Source organism: Corvus kubaryi, unplaced genomic scaffold (genome assembly GCF_017639235.1).
Source record: "Corvus kubaryi isolate FWS band 111438036 unplaced genomic scaffold, C.kubaryi_AGA036_p1.0 72, whole genome shotgun sequence".
NCBI classification, from domain to species: domain Eukaryota; kingdom Metazoa; phylum Chordata; class Aves; order Passeriformes; family Corvidae; genus Corvus; species Corvus kubaryi.
The window spans coordinates 1,975,649-1,995,801 of NW_024582060.1; the positions used below are offsets into that span (position 1 = coordinate 1,975,649).

The 20,153-nt window shown below is 48.3% G+C and overlaps 1 protein-coding gene across 3 annotated transcripts; it reads right to left on the reverse strand.

Moving 5' to 3' along the window:
* Positions 1–140: 140 nt before the first annotated feature.
* BID (BH3 interacting domain death agonist) lies at positions 141–19,935 on the reverse strand. Of its 3 annotated transcripts, none has more exons than XM_042050087.1 (7): positions 19,847–19,935; positions 8,209–8,316; positions 6,689–6,757; positions 4,673–4,862; positions 3,219–3,361; positions 2,194–2,397; positions 141–1,010 (listed from the first exon to the last, which is right to left on the reverse strand). In XM_042050087.1, exons 3-7 carry the CDS (start codon positions 6,695–6,697, stop codon positions 999–1,001), a joined length of 558 nt encoding a protein of 185 aa, XP_041906021.1. In that variant the 5' UTR covers positions 6,698–6,757; positions 8,209–8,316; positions 19,847–19,935; the 3' UTR covers positions 141–998. The 3 variants fall into 3 exon arrangements, with proteins under 3 accessions (XP_041906021.1, XP_041906022.1, XP_041906020.1); XM_042050088.1 differs by having other exon boundaries at positions 4,682–4,862; positions 19,816–19,905; XM_042050086.1 differs by having other exon boundaries at positions 19,816–19,905.
* Between the last annotated feature and the right edge of the window lie 218 nt (positions 19,936–20,153).

Here is a 20,153-nt window from a genome sequence, read left to right on the forward strand (position 1 = left end):
GAAACTTGCCTGCACAGGGACAGGACCAGAGTGTCTCTACTGCTGCCAGCTGCATCATAAGCCATGGTGAATTAGAAGAATGCCATGAATATTTGCACAAAAAAATTTTAGGTGGAAACTGAAAGTCTGCAGAGCAGTAGTAGCCATCAGAAATGAAATTTTTATTTAAGTTAAAAAACCCCACAAAATATTTACATACTTTAAAAAGTCCTGAGGCAGCCAGATCACAGGTGACACATTTGCCACCTTGTGTGATTATCAAACAACCTGAGTCCAAATTTGTTCAACCTGAGATGTAACTACAAGACATCCTACTTTTTCTTAAGCATATCCAGGTTGCATTGGCAAAAAGACTTGCCCTGTGCCTACCCTGCCCTTTTCTTTACAATTTTTCCGTCAGTTTTATTTTTCAAGCCAACACAGGTGTAAGGGGATTGATACTGAAGTTATCTTCAGCCGTCTCTGCCCACATCCCCCTCCATCCCTCAGGACTCTGTTCCCTCTTGCTGCCTGCTTCTCATCAAGATAGACCTGATTCCCACCCACCCCCCTCGATGATCTCTGGTGATCAACCACCCATTCCACAGCCTGAGACCCTCCTGGGAACAACACTCAGCATGGCTCAGCTGCAGGAGTAGGGCTGGGAAGTGAATACTAAAGCAAAATGCTACAGCTGCTTAGAAAAAACACTTGAGAGGGCAGGCCCTGTGCCCACTGGGCCTCTGGAGGCACAAGGCAGGCTCTGCACAAAGGCTGCTGCTGCTAAGATAAAAAATATTCTAGAAGGAGAGAGGCAAGCACTACTCCCTACAGGTACTGGCAGAGCTGGCAGGCAGTTCCCACTACTATTACTGCTGTGCTAGTCTACAAAAGCCTATCTATGAAGCTCTGCCATCCCTTTCACAGCTGTATTTTGGAAGTTAAGAGTAAATCAAGTGATCTTCATCAATCAAGGGAAGTCTTGAGGAATCCACGTTCTCCAGACAAGGCTGGAGAGCTCACTCACCGAGCTAGAGGGAGAGAAACAAGGGCATTATTAACAGCAGCAGGGTTCTCCCGCAGCAAGCCCTGCCCTGCGCGTGCCCAGGAGCCCGATGGATCCAGCACCGCGAACCAGCACTGCCACCTGCCGTGCTCCTTCCCGGGCCAGCAGCAGCCACAAGGCCCGGCAGGACAGGGCACAACAGCCCCTGGGCCCTTGTGCTATGAGCCAGCAGCACGGGCCAGTCTCACACGAGTGGCTCATTCCTGGCATAATTCAGCACCCCGGAGCCAAACTGCGTGAAGGGAAGGGCAGTGCCCAGTGACACGGCACAGTGACACCGTGCCCAGGCTGCTGGGTGAGGCAGAGTGAGAGCGTGAGCCGGGCTGCCCCTCTGCAGGTTGCTGCCAACACTGTCCATGGCAAGGCTGCAGTGCAGGAGCGTCCCTCAGGCCTGCAGCACAGCACAGCTGTGTCACCTCTGCTTCACAGGGTGGCAGGATCAGCCCTGCCCACTCAAATCTCATTCTCGAGCACCACCCAGTCTTAGCACGGGTGTGTTCGTCCTCTCCCCTCCCCAGAGTCGTTAAGTTACTGAAGCTGGGGCCAAATGCCCTGGCCTCTATAGCCTGGCTTGCCTGCGAGCTGCACAGCCTCCCCACATCTGCTCAAGTGCCAACAGAACAAGAACAGATTTGACCCTTTCTCATTGTTCCTCTGCTAGTGTTAATTCTCAGGAGCAATTCCATTCCCCCTTCCAGTTCTCCCAAGCACTGGGGAGCTGAGAAAGACAAGAGCAGAGACCTCAGGGTCAAGAGACTGGGGAAATGCAGCCAAGAGAGCTCAGGTCAGGCTTTTTCTTCCCTGAGGGAATGAAAGAATCATTAACCAGAATCTTACTGGCACAGCTCCCTGAGGAGATTGCAGGGAGGAGAGGAGCAGTCACAGCTCTCTCTGCCTGACAGAACAAATGCACTGCTTGCTGGCTGCTGTGAGAGGGGAGCAAGCAGAAACTGTGACATGTCCCCCCCAGGCACACTCATCTCCAGAGCTCTGCAGAGACCGACATTCCCTTCTGGCCCAACCTCCAGAGCACTACAGGGAAACCAGCAGGCCACAGGCAGTTCAGAGCTAGGCCACCCCTCAGGGAAAAATGCAGGACAGCTAAAAGGCTGGCTGTGACTCCCACAGAGCTGTTTGACAGCACTCACCATCTCAACAATGTAGTTGTGGAGCTGCTGGTTCATGTAGTTCAGAGTGGTGTTAAAGACACGGTGTAGAAGGGAGGGCACTGTATTCACAATTTTCTTAGTCAAGACCATTGCTAGCACCAACATGGCCTTTTCCTGTTCCATGTCTGAGGGGATGGATCGTGTAAGCTCTCTCACCACACTGGACATGTGCAGGATTATCTCCTGTATGGAAGGAAGAGAGGGATCTCAGTGCAACAGTTGTGGCAGAAAGGGGTCTCAGCACAGCCTGCCAGGACTGTGCTAGTAACTGATGTGCTTGTTGCAACACTCCACAGGATGCTGCTCCCCTTCCTCCCAGCCATGGCAGCCAGCCTGATACATAAAAAAACACCCCCAAAGAAACTGTGGCCCTTGATCCAGATGTAGACCTAATCCTTAGATAGCCTTCTTGTTCCTTTTTGACAGAAGGGACCTCAAACTCTACTTCTCTTGCACAGCAGCAAGGGCTGTTAGATGCTGGGCCAACTGCATCTATGAAGAGGCCAGCCCAGCAGGTCACCCAGCCAGGCCTAAGCCCACTGCTACTGCCAAAACTGTGCCTATGAACACACAGCACCAGAAAAGGGTCTCATGACTTGCTGTCTCTTCAGTGCTCAGTAACAAGCACAAGTTAAGCTCCTGTCACTAACCTGCTCAATTTTTACCCACATGATGATCAGCAGATACACAGGACTTGGCAGCAAAGTCCAAAGATTTTAAGGACTAAAAGTAAGCCTTAGCCACACAGTTCATTTTCCAAGATAAGCCATTGGGCCATCAAAAGAAGGACAAAATGCCTCTGAAAGTCAGTCCTTTTCTACAACCACCATTCACCATCTGCAGAAAGGAGATGAGCCCAAGGAACCCAACCGACACATTAACTTCTGCCACAGAATCACCTCTAACAAATCTTCAAAGCTAAGTGTTTGGGATGAATTTTAAGATGCCTTCAAAGTCACAGCAGGAAGGATGCAGAATATTTAAAAGGAGAACTGCTCACTCACCTCTCTAGACAGATTCTCATTCAGAAAGTGCTGCACTAGGTTGTTTACTACTCTTCCTTGGATTTCTTTATCAAACTGGTCTCCAATCTCAGCGAGCTGAGCAGCAATGATCCGGATAACATCTTCATTTGTTGGAGCCAACCCTGCCAACACAAAGAGCAGAATTCAGTTCACAGGCTGTAGTCAGACCAGGTTCAGTGCAGGTCTCAACATTTTGCTCATCTCCATTAGCGACCTCCTTCCAACCCCAATCAGAGTGTGTTCGTGACAGGTCCAAGCACAATTTCTTTAAGTGCACCTGAGTTGCTTACCAGAGATAGTGGCAAACATGTTTTTCTATCTGTAGTTTAGGTAAAGTGCAGCCTCACCCTGCCCAAAAAAATCACTACAGGGCATGTTAGAACATCTCCAACCAAAACCTGAACAGCACAGTTACAGCCAACATCCTCCCCAGAGAGGGGAATTGAGAAGCTGTGCATGACCTTGACTGTCTTCTTCAACCTAATAATTCTAGAATTGAGTGACTTGCCAGGACTTGTCTCTTAAGCACCATCTAAAATACAGCACCTCATAGAATAGTTTGAGTTGGAAGGGACCTTGAAAGGCCATCTCATCCAAATCCCCTGCAATAAGCAGGGACATCTTCAACTAGATTAGATTGCTCAACACCCCAGCCAAACTGACCTTGAATGCTTCCAGGGATGGGGCATCCATCGCCTCTTTGGGCAACCTGTGCCAGTGTTTTGCCACCCTCACTCTAAAAATCTTCATCACCTCTAGTCTGAATCTGTCCTTTTTCAGCTTAGAACCCTACACCTTGTCCTACCTCCTTTTGGCAAAGCTTGCCATAGCCACTTTTGGCATGAGACCTATGCAAGTCTGTGTGAGAGAGCACATTCACTGCAGCAGTTCCTCTTCACCCTGCTTCAGTTGAGGTCAATGTGCCAGCATTGACACACCCTGGGCAAGGGGCAATAGCCACCCTGCAGATGGCTAGCAAAGCAGGAACAGGACCAGAAGCTGTTTGAGAAACAGTTTCCACCACACTGGTAGAGCAGAAAGGGATTCACCTGGTACCAGAACTCGAGTTGTTCCAAGATGCTAGCCCGAGCACTGATACTGCCTGAGGAGCAGTGTGAGGCCTAACTTAACTGCCTTGTATCACTCTCCTTGAGGGCAGCTATCACCAGTACCAGCTTTGTGCCCTTGTCTGATGTGCTGCAGACAAAACCCAGTGACAGGTGCTCTAGAAATCCATGGAGAGATAAAGCACTAAGCACCAGTTGTCTTAACTTAAGTGTTAAATTCCCAACCAACACCACCAACAGCCACACTGCGAGGTTTCTCAATAGAGAAAACATTACTCCTCTGAAACAGACAACAGCAAAGATAGGAAATGGGGAAAGAAAAACACTGTGTTCAGAGAGACGTGGGATGGAGAAAAGCCTGCTCACCTAGCTCACCATTCTGAAAGTGGCCACTCCGATTGCCATCGGTCTGAAGCTCATCGTCATCACTTGCGTGGCAACAAAGCACTGCCTGCTGGTTTTGCAGGGACTGCAGCTGGTCTCTGAACTGACAGTCAGAGGATGCCTCCAGGAAGGTGAACAGCAGTGCATGTTCCATCTGAAGAGATCCATTGATCTGAAACATAAGGAAATCACCGTTAAGCCCACACCTTGAAAGCGTCCCACTCAAAGCGCCTACGCACGCACTGTTTTCCAACCCTCAACACGTCTCTGTGCCTCCTTTGGGCACCCTGAACAGCACCAGCCAGGGCGTCCTGGATGTGGACCCACACAGGACTGTCCCATGGTGAATGACAGAGGCTCTGCTCTTACAAACTGGCGTTGCAAGAGCCAGCTCACCTTCTCCTCCCATTTCCAGCTGTGGCAATGGCAGCAACCAAAATCCAAGCTCCTCTTTCAAAACAGGTGTTTCAGCAAAAACCTTCCATTTCCCTTACTTACACATCTGTGTTTAGATGGGTTCCACCCCTGTATCTGGGAATTGGGCATTCTACTTGCTGTGCATAAAGAAGGCAGCAGCTCCCCATGTCAATGTAATCAGAGCAGAGCAGTAACAAGGTGAGAAACAGAGATAAAAGCATAAGCCTGCAAAAACCCCCAAGGTTCACATTTCTTCTCCCTCTTCAAAGGAACCTCAACCAGTTCCATAATAAACCTGTTCAGCTCCTCATAGAGGGCCAAGCAGCTGCTCACAAGAACAGTGACATGAGATGGGAGATCACTGCCACCTCCAGTGGCACATTCACCCCCAGTAAATGGGCACGTGCTGCCTCCATGGCCACACAACCTGCAGCCTTCAAGCGAGGCAGCACAGTGTGCCCAAATTAATTAGGTTGAAGAGGTCCATGAGGCAGGCAGACTGATAGACAAGAGGCCCCACTGGAACACCAGGCCTCATAACCAACTAAGGCCTCCAGGAAACCAGGAGGCTCTTCAGTAATTTTAGTTAAACAGCTAAGAGAGCAGGATACAGTGTAAGCACAGAAATAAAGAAAGAAAATCCTTACTCTGGAATGCAGATGGTCTGCCTGTAAGAAAATACTTAGGTTTAATTTTATCTAGGGAGAAGAAAAATAGTTAAAGAAGAATGGTTTGTTATGTCAACAACAGGCAACCAGGATGAACTTGGTAACTGAAAGGGAGTTTTGGGGAGTGGAACCTTACAAGGCCATCAACATAACCATATCTGACTGGGCAGACAAGAGGAGGAACAGTCAACAAAAGGCAGGAGTTGAGAAGTGGAAGCAAACGGAAAATAAAGAATATGATCAGTCAGAGATGAACAGAAAGCACATCTTCCATGATCTGAGCATGCATGTTTACAGACAGTAGTGCAGTTCACCCGGTGACCCAAACTCACTGGGGCACCAGTGACAATCCTCTTGAACAACCTGCTGGACTGGTCATTGGGTTTATCACTGATACATTTTTTAATCCTATTGTGTTCAAAAGGCTCGTGAGAGGGCAGAGTAGGGGGTTAGAACTGTATCCTAACTTGAACTGGGCTGGGGGAGGATGACAGATATTTCAGTTACAGTTCAGTGTATACGATTTAAGTGTGCTAAATAACAGCATCATAATTGTGTTTAACATTGTACAAACCCATGCAATACACTGATCACAGGGCTGTGCCCATTCATTTATTAGTTTCAGCAGTTTGTAGCTTTATCAATAAACATTGTAGTCTCTTACATAGCTACATCTCCAGTCCCAAGGGGAAGTGCCACACAGAGAAAACAAGGAAGTAGCCTGCAACCTAACTGGTTCCATCCACTTCTCTGTATCCAGAGCAGTGCCAGGAACCCTGCAGGAATTCTGGGAAGTTCAAGAAGGACACGAGCCAACACTGAGACTTATCCCCTTCAAAGTATCTCAGGACAAGTGCACCAGAGAACCACTGTACACTGTAAACAGCTGGCCTCAGCCATGTTTGACTCTAACCTGTTCCATAATGGATTCAGGGACAGAGCAGCTCGGGTCACCCTCCGCTTCAGACCAGGAGTCCTCGTCCTGTGAAAGCGTAAGAAAGAGAAGTGTGAAAGGAATAAAAATTCCCATAAGTCCACATCTTTCAGCAGTACTCATGTGTCTGGCTGCGTCTCATAGTAAATGTCCCTTTTAGTGATGCATATCCCCATTTCTGGAGAGAGCTGCCCATCACACACCGTCAGTCACGAAAAAGGGCTGAGGAAGCCACAGCTGTCTCAGTGAGAAGGGCCCTGTGCACGTGAATGAGAGGCACAAATCTCCCTCCTGCCACAGACGTGTGCCAGACAGTGGAGTGCCATAACCTACAAACAGGGCTTTAAGGCCAAGAGCTGGTGTGGGGGAAGGGAAGGGCAACCCTCCATGGTGCCAGAGGCTGAAAGGAAGAGCAGGATTATCAGAGAGGAACTCCTGAGAGCAGGTGAGCTGATGGGTCTGCATGCACAGCAGAATATTCTGAAGTGAAACACCCAGCTGACGTTGCTACACATCTGCAGGGTCCTGAGGGTACCTCTCCCCACCCCTCCATGCAAGAGATCCACGTGGATACTCAGGCTCATTTCAATACTTCCCAACAAATATCTGTGATGGGGAAGGTTGGATCAAGGGCCAACAAAGGCTCCCAGTCACATGAGAGCAACTCTGCTAAGTCTCCAGGGAGGGCAGCTAGGAAGAAGGGAGAAAGCAGGACAGATGCCACCAGCTCCTGTGCTGGTGCTCAGGGCTGATAGCCTGGCCTGTCCTGAGGCTGGGCAGTGCCCAAGGGAAGAGGCACCCAGGGAGGGAGAGCACAGGGCACAGAGGAGCCTCCCTCCCTCCCTTGCAAAGGGGAGATGTAGGAGCACAGTGCTCCCTCCTCATCCTGCCAGGAGCAGCTGATGGGTGGGTCAGAACCTTGCATTTGCTGCCTTAGGCACAACAGCCCCACAGCTGCACACAGAAGTCTCTGGTTCAACTCTTGATGAACAGGGCCTGGCTGAAAGTGGGCACTACCTCCCCACCAAGCCTTCTTCACCCAAGGCAATAACTTGGTTGTTATGTAGGCACCTTCTAACCAAAAAAGGGCTGAAAGCAATAAGGAACCCAAACAAAAGGCCTGCTAACCATCAAAGACCTGGGCTAGTGATAAATGACCCTATTTCACAGTAACAACCCCTCACATCTGTTTTTTAAATAACTAAGTGTGCTGGTATAAAAGAGGGAAGTGAGAGCAGAAATAAATTCAAATTCTGAAGCAAACCACAGTCATATTTCAAGAGACCATGAATCTCCCAACTTTTCAAAGGCTCTTAGAAGTCCAAGACCAAAACACAATCTCAAATATGTCTGAAACACACAACAGCCCACAGGAAGCCTCTCAACCATGAGCTCTTCTTTCCATGGAGTTATGCCAGACTAACAGCTACAACACGGCTTAGCCCTTGCTGCTTTGCATTTTCCTCTGTTCCATTCAAATCCCTATTGCTGCTACTCACCTCTACCTAAGGAGTGTTCTGGCTGGGGAGAGTCCTCTGTCCTGTTCTCTGGGACCTGAAGGGGCTCTGAAACAGGTCAGGGTGACCCTTCTTCTGGGCTTGACTTTGCTGGAAGAGACACATATGTTAATTCAGGTTTGAGAACTCGAAGCAGAACCCTGAGATTAAGAGGAAAGTGGGGATTTAGAATGCAGTCTGTGGCAGGACTTTGGCTTTGTGCAAACTCCTCAAGAGATGTCCACACCAGCAGCATTTCTGTAGGTTAGGTAAGGCCTCAGTTTGCACATATTCTGGTTTTAGACAAAACATTTCTTTTCAATTCAATTTTCCCACTCTCTGCATTAAATGAAGAGGCAACCACTGCTCCAGCCCAGCCAGGTACCTGCTGCACCTGGAGATGTCAGTGGCTGTGCAGGGAGAAGAAACCTGCAACACACGTGGGTTCTTCCCTCACGGATCGAATCAGCTCTGTGTAAATACAGACACTCCTCAGGCCAAGTCCACAGAAATAGAGACATTAAAACAAAATCACCCACCACCACAGTTGCAAATTGCACTTTTGTCTACTCCTGCACATGAGCAGAGATAAAACAAACAAATAAAAAGAACAATAAAAAGTTTCACCACACTCCAAAGTACTAATATGGTAAAAATTGGAGACAAGAGAGCTTGAACATGACAACTTCCCAAACTGAATTTCCTAAATCAAAGACTGACCACCCATGCAGTGAATGCTCCTGAAGGCAATACCTGCCCTCAGCTAAGAAAGTTCTGCTTGGGTGGTCAAAAACACACCAGAGAAGAGGAAAAAGGATTTCTCTCACGCCACAAAATGGCTTCCTACTACTACAGTACAGAGCAAACTATTTTTTATTTTAGTTAACTAGAAATTACAGGAACCTCAAGTTTTACATAACTACTTTGAATCAATGCAAAGGGCTTTGATAGTCACAAAGTTCCTCCTGAGAAGTCAAATTCCTTAATGGAATCTCAAAAAAAAAAAAAAAAAAAACAACACCAACCCAAAAACCAAAGCAAAAAAAAACCCAAACAAAAAGAAAGACCCCAAACAAAAAAAAAAAGTCCCCTAAAGAACAAAGCCCAAACAGTCCAATGTAATCGTGCCAATACCACCCAAATTTCTTAATCATTAAGACTTCAGAATCCTAGTAGTTTTAGATTCCAATTAAGACTCTTTCTGGTGGAGGGAAAAAGGTTACTTTATACTGAGTAAAAAGAATCTTTAGTTGGAGAAGGAGAAAAGATGGATAAAGGGTACAAGCACCAGCTGCACTCAGATTCAGAGTCAAACTAGATCATTTGCTAAGGCTGCTTCAGGGCTGCTGAAATCTTGGAATGAATTTTTACAGAATATGGTATTTTAATTGAAATACCAACTAATTTTAATACATTATTCATTTTTGCTTCTATTCACTCATTAGACAAATGAGTTTTGTGTGTTAACAGCTGATTCTGAGAAATCACTAAACGCCTTGAAGTGTTCAACAGATAAGACTACAGCCAGTTTTTCAGTCCTGTTCTTTCTCTCTTTCTTAGAAAAAAATGAAGGGGGTACTTTAGGCACAAGTTTAAGACCCTTAAATCAGTTCTACAGAGTCAGTGCAGGGCATGTTCATTCCAACTCAACATTGTATGGGATGCAGGACTGTGGAGAGGCATATGGTAAGAAAACATAATCACAGCTGGAGAAGCACATCCACCAGCAGCCTGTCAGTGCAGTAGGAAAGACCTCACTCTACCCATACACAGCAGTTTTCACAAGTGAATTCTGTGGATGCTTCTTCCAAGGCAGTCACCGCTCTTTAGATGGGCTGAGCACATCCTGAGGGGTGGTACTTACTGCTCTCCAACCCACAGCTCCTTCAGGAGATGGTGTCCCATCTTCTGTTTCTCCCTCTCATCCCCAAGTTGTGCTATCCTTTAAATCTCACAAGGACCTCACCAGAGGAGCTTTTCCCATCTGCAGTCCACCGATGAGGGGTGGCAACACTAGAGGCAACAGCAAGCAGGGCCAGAAGCCCCTGACTCCAGGCCTTAAGTAGAGATGGCACTGCAAGTTTGCAGGGTGGAAAAAAGGGAGAAGCAGGACTGCAAGACAGCTGGCACTCCACGCCTCTGCTCCACACCTCAACTCTTCCCACATCACGCAGTGAGGGGTAATGGAAAGGTAAAGGCTCACACAGTGTACTGCACTGCTCCCACAGCCCTTGCTGATGGTGCCATGCCACCCTGGAGAAAGAGGAAGCACTGGCCCTTGTGCTGGAGAGACCAGACTAAGTCCTCCCTGCCATACCATTGCCACATACTGTGGATGGCAAGGGCAAGCACTGCAAGCATGCATTTACCTTCCCAGGTGGGGAGCTACACATGCAAACAGTGCAGCTGCAGAGCATGCAAGGTGTCACCAGCACTAAACCCAGCCTGGGGTTCTGCTGGTCTCCACGCCCTGCAGGCCTGTCAGCAGCAGCTCCCTGCAGGGCAGCAAGAATCGGCCAGGAGCCCGTGGTTGTCTGCTGGGGGGAGCTCCCAACAGCTCTCAGGGCTGCCATCCCAGAATCCCTGCAGCAGCAGTGCTAAGCCACCCTACAAATCAGTTTTCATCTCCACACTTGTGCTACATCTTCAAGACAGCTCAGAAAAGAAGCCACCCCACAAACAGTGCCTCTGCTTACCATCACTTCCCCTCAGATTCTTCACCTCTCCTCACAGCTCTGCCTGGGAGTTACTGTTCTCAGCTCTAGCAGACACTGGCTGCTTAGTAAAACACTCTTTTCAGCAGGGAAGCCACAGGCCTGCAGGACTGACTCCTTTAATACTGTGTCTGGATTCCCAGACACCTCCCATACAAACACCAGCCAGTCAATGGACCTATTGTGTGAGCTGTCAAGATGTTTATGTCTCACGTTTGAGTCAGGAGCAATTAAAGTCTCCAAAGCAGAAACCACAATAAAGGATCAGTCACTGTGAAGTCAAAGACTTGCAACCTGAGCATTGCTTTCCCTGTGTGGCAGCTGGAAGTTAAGAACTTTGGGTGTGGCAGTCAGGATGACACCATTATTGGAAGAAATAACACCGTGCCTATTTGTCCCTTCCTCGACCTGCTGGCACTTAACCTGTCTTGTAGGCAGATGTTTTACTGCTGAGCTACAGAGCTTTTTACAGAGCAAGGCATCATTTTACAGGCAGGGAAACCAAGTATTTGACATGTCCTGACATTTTAAATCCACATATTAAGCCATAACCACTCAATTTCACTGTCTTCATGAGAACTTGCCACAGGCACAACTACTTTACATAACCAGTCACTACTGGAAAACAAAGAAACAGGAACAGCATCACAGACTTAAGAAAATCCTTCCTTGAGGATATTCTGAGCTGTGCCACTGTTGTCTGCAGCACTTCAAGTCATGAGTGTAAGCAAACACCACATCATAGAGCCCAAAGTCACCAAAGAAAGCCCTATCACTCCACAATGCACTTCTAGCCCATAAACCCAACAGGAACTGAACAGCCCAGGGAAGGTATTTTGTTGGTGTGCAAAACCAGCAGAGGTGAGTAAATAGGATGTTATCATTGCCGCAGGAAACCTGTCCCCATCGCTCCTTACTCTGCAAAGGATTTGCCAGCCTGTAACAGTGTTTAGAACGCTCCAAGATTTTGCTTCATTTGAGACTCACAGCACTCCTAAAGTAGAATTTGTTTCTAGGCTTTGGAAGGAGAAGCAGGGTGGTGGGAGAACAGGGACATCGCAGTGTATAAGCCAGGTGGAGGATGGGCTCAACAAGACCCTCTGGGCACGTAGGCAGGCACATACACACACAGCTGTGAACCTAAAGCCACGGTTTGGTGCATCTGTTTAATACTTGGAGAGCCTCAGGACTTTCCCACCACAGGGAACACTGCTTCCAAACTAAGGGTATTTTCCATCCATTTGCCTTTGAGGGAGGATACAACATCAACAGCTCATTTTGGAACTGGCAAAACTGACAAGCCACGAGGAGCGTACTTGGAGACGCCAGCAGCTCAGTGGCCCAGAGCAGGACACACCTCCTCCCCCAGTCACTTGCAGTTTATTTGCCAGGTGCTTAGGAAAGATGCCCTGTTCCTCAGGAACCAGGAGACTACTTAAAATCCAACCAGGACAACCTCTCCCTGACACTCCTAAGCACGACCACCCGACTGCTTGAGGTTTTCAGCTTCTGTGTCTCTTCCTTTCAGTTTCAGATTGCATCCTTCTTTAGGATGCAAATAACGCCACTACCAACCACTCCAGCAAGGGAAAACAAAACCCACCACCAACACGTTTACTCCTCATCCCTTTGATGCAAATGTACACTGAAACATGCTGAATACTTACTACTGCCTTAGCTGGAGCATTCTTACCTTTGCTTCTTTATGCTGCTTTAGTACAGAATTATCATCTCAGCCTTTACACCAAGCACTCTCAGCTGTGTATTCTGGCTTAGAAATACATTGCACACTTTATTTAAAGGGGTTTATCTTCCTCTTTGGAAGAAAAACTTTATTAGAGACAATTCTAAAAAGAAGGTGTCAGTTTGCCTTTTTGATAGAAATTTATTTAAGTTCCTGGAGGTCTTTTGCTGTTTCATGATGACATGAATTGCAGCAGTCTTCTGGTTACCAGGGCAGTACTTTGACTTCCTAGGAAGAAAAACATCCAAATCCCTCAACAACCACTCTCCTCATTTGGCTCAAAAAGCTCTGGTGACCAGCCCACACACAGCACATGAATGAGTGTGAAGGAACACTGCCATACTGCTAATGCTCTTAAAAAAACAGGTAGGCAGGAACTTATCATCAGCGTGGTTTCTGTATCAGATCAGTGACAGAGGCAGCATAACAACACTTTATTCTTCAGAAGCCAGCCGACAGACGCAGCTGTGCTTAAACTGAGTCAGCAGGAAGACTGCAGCTGGAATTTTAGTTCAGCTAACTACAGCTCGACCCAAGCAGAATTTCCACATCTCCCACGTTTCAGGCATAGCCACGCCTAAGAGGCAAGGGCAGGACTTGGATCTTGGCTGTCAGAGTGCAGTTTCTTGGATCTGGTACTGGGCTGTTTTTCCCCTCTGGTGTTGCACAAAGGAACTCTGGCCAGGTAACCTCACCCTGCACTTCACCTTCTCGGTAGGGTTAGGAAAATACTTTTACCTTTCCTCAGGACCTGGCTGGAGGGAGCAGAGCAAATCCTGACAAAAAAGCACCATCACCACTATCACACAAGACTGCTGGTCTTTACAGGGTTAGCTTCCTGTTCAAAATCTGACTACTTCAGCCCAGCAGCTGCAACAGACCCCTGCTATAAAGGCACAGCATGTGCAAGCAGCTCTTTGGAGCAGCCTCTTGGAAATCACAGAAGCAGGAAGGGCTGAGGAATTATAGTTCCAGTGTTTTGACCTTACCAAGGAAGGACAACCAGACTGAGAGCAGGCAGCACTGGGACAAACTCCAGCCATCACTGGATGTGCAAGTGACAGTGTCCAGCCACAGAAACACAAGACTTGCTTCTGGCTTTAGAGCATGCCCCAGCTGGGCCATGGGCACTGGACCCTTGCACTCCAGCAAAGCTGCTTTTACACTGGAGTAGCAACAAAGCGCTCAGTTCCTGCAGCAGACACAGTCTCAGCACTTGGCAACAGTGCTCTGAGGGGCACAAGTGCTACTTGGACAGGCTCTGCCAGCCATAACACCTCAGAAAGTAGGACTGGATACGAGAACTGCCATGCCACCTACAGGTCAAGAGAATCCTCCTGGTTTTAGTTTTTGCATAGGTACTACCGTTCTGTGCCAGCATGAGCATGGACCACCCATCAGACAGAAAATCAAGAATGCCACGTCATTTTGCAACTTGGATGCATTTCACAGCTGATACTTACAGTAAAGAGGAATGTAAATCTGTCTTTCCTTTGCCTGACTGGCAAGTTAGATAAGCAAAACCAGAAACTGGTCAGAAGTAATTAAAAAAAGAATTCAAAAAGTCAGCTGTATGGATACAGGTGGCCCCTAACAGCTGCATTCCCTCTGCCTTTGGTTACCTTCAGGCCATATGAGTAGACAAGAACTCTCTTTCTAGACTGGTAAGCACCAGGAATATCTGCACTGCTTTCTGGAACAAAGAGAAGCTGTGAAGATGCTTCAGTGTGACATGTAAACACTGGATCAGAGTGGCCCATTGGAGATAACATGTCCAAGGAACAACAGTTCAGCAGCATTTCAGGAGCTCCCTGCTTAGGTAAAACAAGAGTGCTGATGGATGCAACAGCCAGGATGGCACTCAAGGAGCAGCTAAGCAACAGTTCAGTGCACTGGACAGTTTACTGTCAAGGGAATTCTCACTGCTGGTACTCCCCAGAATGACTTCAGTGGAGCCTCTCGGACTGAACATTCATCATAAAAAGACCCAAAGCATTTCTAGAGGAGGGGATACAAAGACAAATCTTCACAGCCACACGTTCATATGCTCTGAGAGCATCCAGAACCCTGTGTCAATATTTGACAGCTTTTCCAAAACATGAAAGTGAATTTTAAATGGGCTCCCCCCCTCCTAAACATCAAGTGTATCAGAGATGTAAACATCTCTTACACTCCTCACTTTTATGAGACAACTGTGCACCAGCACAGCCAGAGACGATCCCCAGAAGGAAAGTCTGACACGGATCCTTTGATTCCCTTCTCCCACTGTGCTGCACAGCAACCTCCATTCCCACCATGACAGTTAAAGTGATGAAGCCAGTACAAAAATATTTTAAAAAAAAAGGAAAACAAGATAATCTTGAAGGAATCTCTTATGACAGGAGCCCAGAAATCCTCAAAAACCTTAAAGAAAAAGCCGTGCATCAAACCAGGCAGCCAAAAATGATGGTAACTCACAGCAGCATTCATAATCCTGATCAAAGCCGTTTGACAGCAGCACCTCATAAACAGTAAGCACAAAAGAAATCATCATCTCTTTTAAACACCTTTCACAATGATACAGAGCTAAGAAAATACTCCCTCTCAAAGAAACACTGCAGGAGCCATTTGGGAGCTGTGACAGAAAAATTGCAAATAGGTGCCTCCCAGAGTACACATTTCCTAGTGCCAGGCAAACAGGAGATGCCTCAGCATGTTGCTGCTTCTGCTCAACAGCTATGGGCTCTCTTAGCTGTAGGTCTACAAGCACAGTGAAAAAGTGTTTTTTTTCCTAGGAGAAAACACATGACTCTGCATGAAACAAAGCAAAACCATGTCACTTTCAGTTCTACCTTAGGAGGAACAGGTTGATGTTGAAACACAGGAAGAGCATATAAACCCCAAATATAGCAACTGCTGATCTAAGTGGATTTGTTTTGTGTAGCTGTCAATCAGAAACTACACTTACCAAAGAAAGTAGAAAGGACATGAAGGAAATGACCCAAAATGTTTGAGAGACCTGGGTATTGCCCATTCCATAAACAGCAGTAAGAGCACTACAAACTGGCCGAAGATCACAGTCACAGCATTTTACCAGGAAATAGAGCAGGTTTGCAGACATTTAAACAAAAATCCAACATCCATGTGTGCCACGATTGCACACACAGTCCAATTCCCCTGCTCATGCTTCAGTGAAGCTGAATAAAAGCTCTGAGAGTTTAAAGGAAAGTAGGGAGCAAGCTACTGAGGTAGGAGGAGTTTAAAGCCACAATGACACTGTCCTCTCATGGGAGAAAGAGCAGAATTCCCATAATGCATGAAGGGGTACAGCCCTTTCCTCATGTTTGCCAGCAAGGCAGCCCAGCCAAAGCCCACCAGGGCCAAGAAGCACCTCCAAGCAGTGCCATAGTGGTGCAAAGAGGCAGGAAAAGCAGCAGACTGCATCAAGAGCAGAAGTTACCAAGTGCCCAAGGCAGCGCTAACAATGCTCCCAGCCATGGGGCTACTCAAGGGGAGCTGAAGGATTCTTGGAGCAGCTGTTGCCAGGAAGGGTGTGAAAGTGGCATCAACACAGCCCTATGCTCTACACTGGGCAATTCCTTCAAAAAGCGCCCAGGAGACAATCCCTGCCATCTCATCCAGGTGCAAGGAGGTGCCTAATGGCAGCTCTAGAGAGTCCTGTTCTCTTCCCAGGATAGATGGGGTGACAGCAGGATGCCAGGAGACGGTTCACTACAGACATCTGGTACAAATTGAGGCAGTCACAGAAGCTTAACAGATTGCTACCAAACCTAAAGAATGCCATTGGATACTGTGTGACTCAACATTTCTTTCTACATTTTACCCCTCCTTTCCCTACATACTTCCTATCTTGCCTGGGTCAAAAAAATCAGACTTGTAAAATCTCTAAGGAAGGGACCACCTATGCACATACTATAATCATAACTGATAAGCTTCAATTAAAGCTAAACTCAGCCCCCTGCAACCTCCTCCGACCCCAAGGGAAGCCATCGAAAACTAAAAGGGGTTCAGACTTCCAAGAGTTTTGCACCTTTGGCTAAGCCACAAGTTCCACTCACTAATTAGAAATACTTGCATGTACTTGGCTTTGCACAGCACACAGATACGTAGGTAATTCCAGCCCCCAAAACTCTGTAATCTGACACAGACAAAAAGCCATAGCATGCCAAGAAAAAAAGGAAGAAGGCTCCTAGAGGAAAAAAAAACAACCCGAAAAACCAACCCAAAATTGATAGTAAATTCTGCTCTTTCACTCATCTAGGAACTGCTAAGCAGCGAAAATGAAACCTGCCTATCTGCACACAATTCCCCTCAGCAGAGAAACCGCTGACTCCTTCCTGCTGGAGAATTCATAGCCAGAAGCCAGAGGAGCTGCTCTATCAAGGAACCAACACCTTGAGGCTGCTCGTCCACAGTCACACCAGCAGTCCTTGCACCAGGTGCAGAAACCTGTTCAGAGTTATTAGAGACAGTCCCTTCTCCCCCATCCAATGCCTTCCAAGCACCAGGCTGCTCCAGGAAGGCCTCCAAAGGTGACAGTCACTGATTTATGTGTCTGCCTGCTTCCACTATAAACATTTTCATTCTATTACAGAAAAAAAAAAAAAATCTGTTTGATCTGTCAGCTCCTCAGACTCCTGCTGAGTGTGGATAACTTCTGTCATCCTGTTACACAAGAAAAAAAAATATAGGGAAGCATGGCATAACTGACCTCAGGTGAGAGTGTTCAGTGAACACACACGCACCCCTCCCATATAATTCCCAAATTATATGCCATAGTTCTTACTGGTTTAGGATCTAACAGAAATAAAAAGCCACACTGAGCTCCTTTACAAGGCCCTCACATTATCCAGAGATGCTGCATCCTGGTTCTGGGCACAGGCATGCCCAAACCCCAGGAGCACAGACTCCTGGTTTGCACAGGCAGCCCTGGTGGAGTGTTGCACACTGTTCTGCTGCCTGTGCACGGTGAGAAACTGAGCTGAACTCACGGTCTCAGCTGGCCTAATCTGGTTTTAAGAAATTGGGAGGGCAGGAACACAACAAAACCACCTAACCAAAAATCAGTCATATTTTTTTCTTCCTAAATTCAGCAAATGTCACCAGATGCAAACAAGAAGGCGCTGACAAATCAGAAGGGAAGATTTTTCACACTGACCCTTCTTAGTACAGGGCAGCCTATCCACAAGCTTTACAATCACCTGTTACACTCTGCACAGGCACAATGGAAGTGTTTTGCCTCAGCAGGTCCCTAAGCCCTGCCAGTTACCTGTAATGACAGACAAGAGACCTAAAAAGGAAGACAAGAAAATGGGAAGAGACAAGCTGCAGAAATCCAAGCAAATAACACAGTGCTAGAATGCTACTTTTTATACAATGCATTCCCCCAGTGTTTTTGTGTAACACCAGTGGCACAGAGGAGATCTCCAGGAATAGGTGGTGCAAAGTTATCCTAAAGAAGACACTGAACAGGACTAATATGTAAATAGGCTGAAAAGGAAAGGGGGAGAAAAAAAAAAAAAAGAACCACACAGAAACCCCCTTCTTTTTAAATAACACCTTTTAAGACGTTATGCTTCCAAAGGCAGGTGAAAACAGTTTCGGTCTGATTAGTGATAAAAAGTTACAACAGAATAAAAACCACTCTTCCCCATGTGGACTTTTGCAAAAAGTCCTTTACCAAAAAACCAAACCAAAACTTTCAAAAATAATTTCCTGTTGGGGAACCACTTTGCTCCTTCCTCCATCAAACATTTTAACCATTTTGAACAGATAACAAGTATCTCATGACAAGATTATGGCCCAGATGCCTCAAGAGACATAAAGAAAAGTTCACCACTTTTCACTCACTTCTGAAATAAGCATTGACTTTCTGAATTCAGTGATTTAAATAACTCTGAGGCACTGTACCTTCTTTTTTTTATAGTTAAAGCTACAAAATATCATCGTTTAAAAGAAGACAAGAACATCATCCCCCCGCCAAACCCACCAGTTTCAGACCCACTGTCACTCCAAGGTACAGAGACCATCTCCAGAGCACATAACTTACAGAAACACCCTTCTAAGGAAGGGGACCTGCTCACTCCGTTCCCTTCCACTTCACACACTACCCAGTCTCCTGCTCCAGCCTTCGCTCATCCTGAATCCAACACGTCCTTGTGGTCACGGGAACGTGAGCGCTGCTCACGGGAAACAAAGGGCAGCCACAGGCGCTCAGCACCTCAACAGGCAGCCACTGACATACAGCTCTGGGGAAGGCAAAGCGCGGATAAAAGCTCACACTGAGTTGATTCATCCGTATCAATCACCTGCTCTTCCTAAAAATGCTGGCGCTATTATTAGAAATCCTTCCTTGCCTTGCTTTCTTCCTGGAGCTGCCACTCCCACATCCCTCTGTTGTTGGAAGGCTGAGGCAAGCGCGGGTCCCTCTGGAGTCGCCGCTTCAGGACTAACTCCTTCCTCTCCCCTGCCCGGCCAAAATAGCTCCTGACAACGCTCACCAGAAACCGAGGGCGAGATGCTGCTGCACTTTTACCACGTAGTCCAAAGGCGAGAGACCTTTTCGTGGTTTTATGAAATACCACCTGAGCAGGAGGGAGGACGGTTCGCGACAGAGGCGGGGAAGAGGGGGAAGCGCGCAGTGGCTCGATCCCGCCGGGGGAAGCAGCGGAGGGGCCGGAGTCGGTGGCGGAGCGGAGGGGTCACTCCCAGCACAGGCGAGGAGGAACGAGCGGGACAGCGGCAGCGACCGAGCAGGAAGCGGCAAAGGAAGAAACAACCGCACCGCTGAAAGGCAAGGCCGGATTCGGCGGGCAGAAAGGAACCGGGAAGAACGGCCGGGAAGTGGAGGAGTTTCCAGCACCCGTGAGAGAAAGAAGAACGCGCACACGGCCCCCCGCGGGGTCACTTCACCCTCCCCTCCCCCCAGGCTGGGGGGCTGCGAGCTGCACCCCGCGGCCCGGGAGCCAGCGGGCCCGGCACTCGCCCCGACACCGCCACGGCCACCGCCGCTTCCCGGGCGGGCCCGCGCCGCACCGAGTCTCGGGCTGCTCCCGGGCCGCGGCCCTCGCTCACCCCGCGAACTTCCCGCCCAACGCGGTGTCCCCGCCAAGCTGCTCCCACGGCCGGGGGGGGCCCACGGGCAGCACTCACCCGGAGCGGAGCGCGATCCCGCAGCACTCACCCGGAGCGGAGCGCGGCCGCCCGTATTTGAGGGCCGAGTCGGCCCCGCCTCGCGGGCGGCAACGGCGGCACGCGCCCGCCAACGGCCGCGCGGGCCGCGCGTGAGGGCTCGGGAATTGCCCCGGGCCTCGGGATCCGCCCGGGCCTCGGGATCCGCCCGGGCCGAGCCGGCAGCGATCGTCGCGCTGGAATTGTCATGGGTCCCCACCTGGTGCTGGTTAGCCAAAGGCTGGCTCCTCATGCCCCATCTACAGCCACTTCCCTCCCTGCCAAATAAATGCAAATTTTCCTTTAAGATCGTTTTATGG

Coding starts and splice junctions, on each gene's coding strand:
- BID (XM_042050087.1), bottom strand. Junction 3,362..4,672: donor CTTTCAGAATGGTGAGCTAG/GTGAGCAGGCTT, acceptor TTGTGTTGGCAG/GGTTGGCTCCAACAAATGAA. Junction 2,398..3,218: donor ATGAGAATCTGTCTAGAGAG/GTGAGTGAGCAG, acceptor CCTTCCATACAG/GAGATAATCCTGCACATGTC.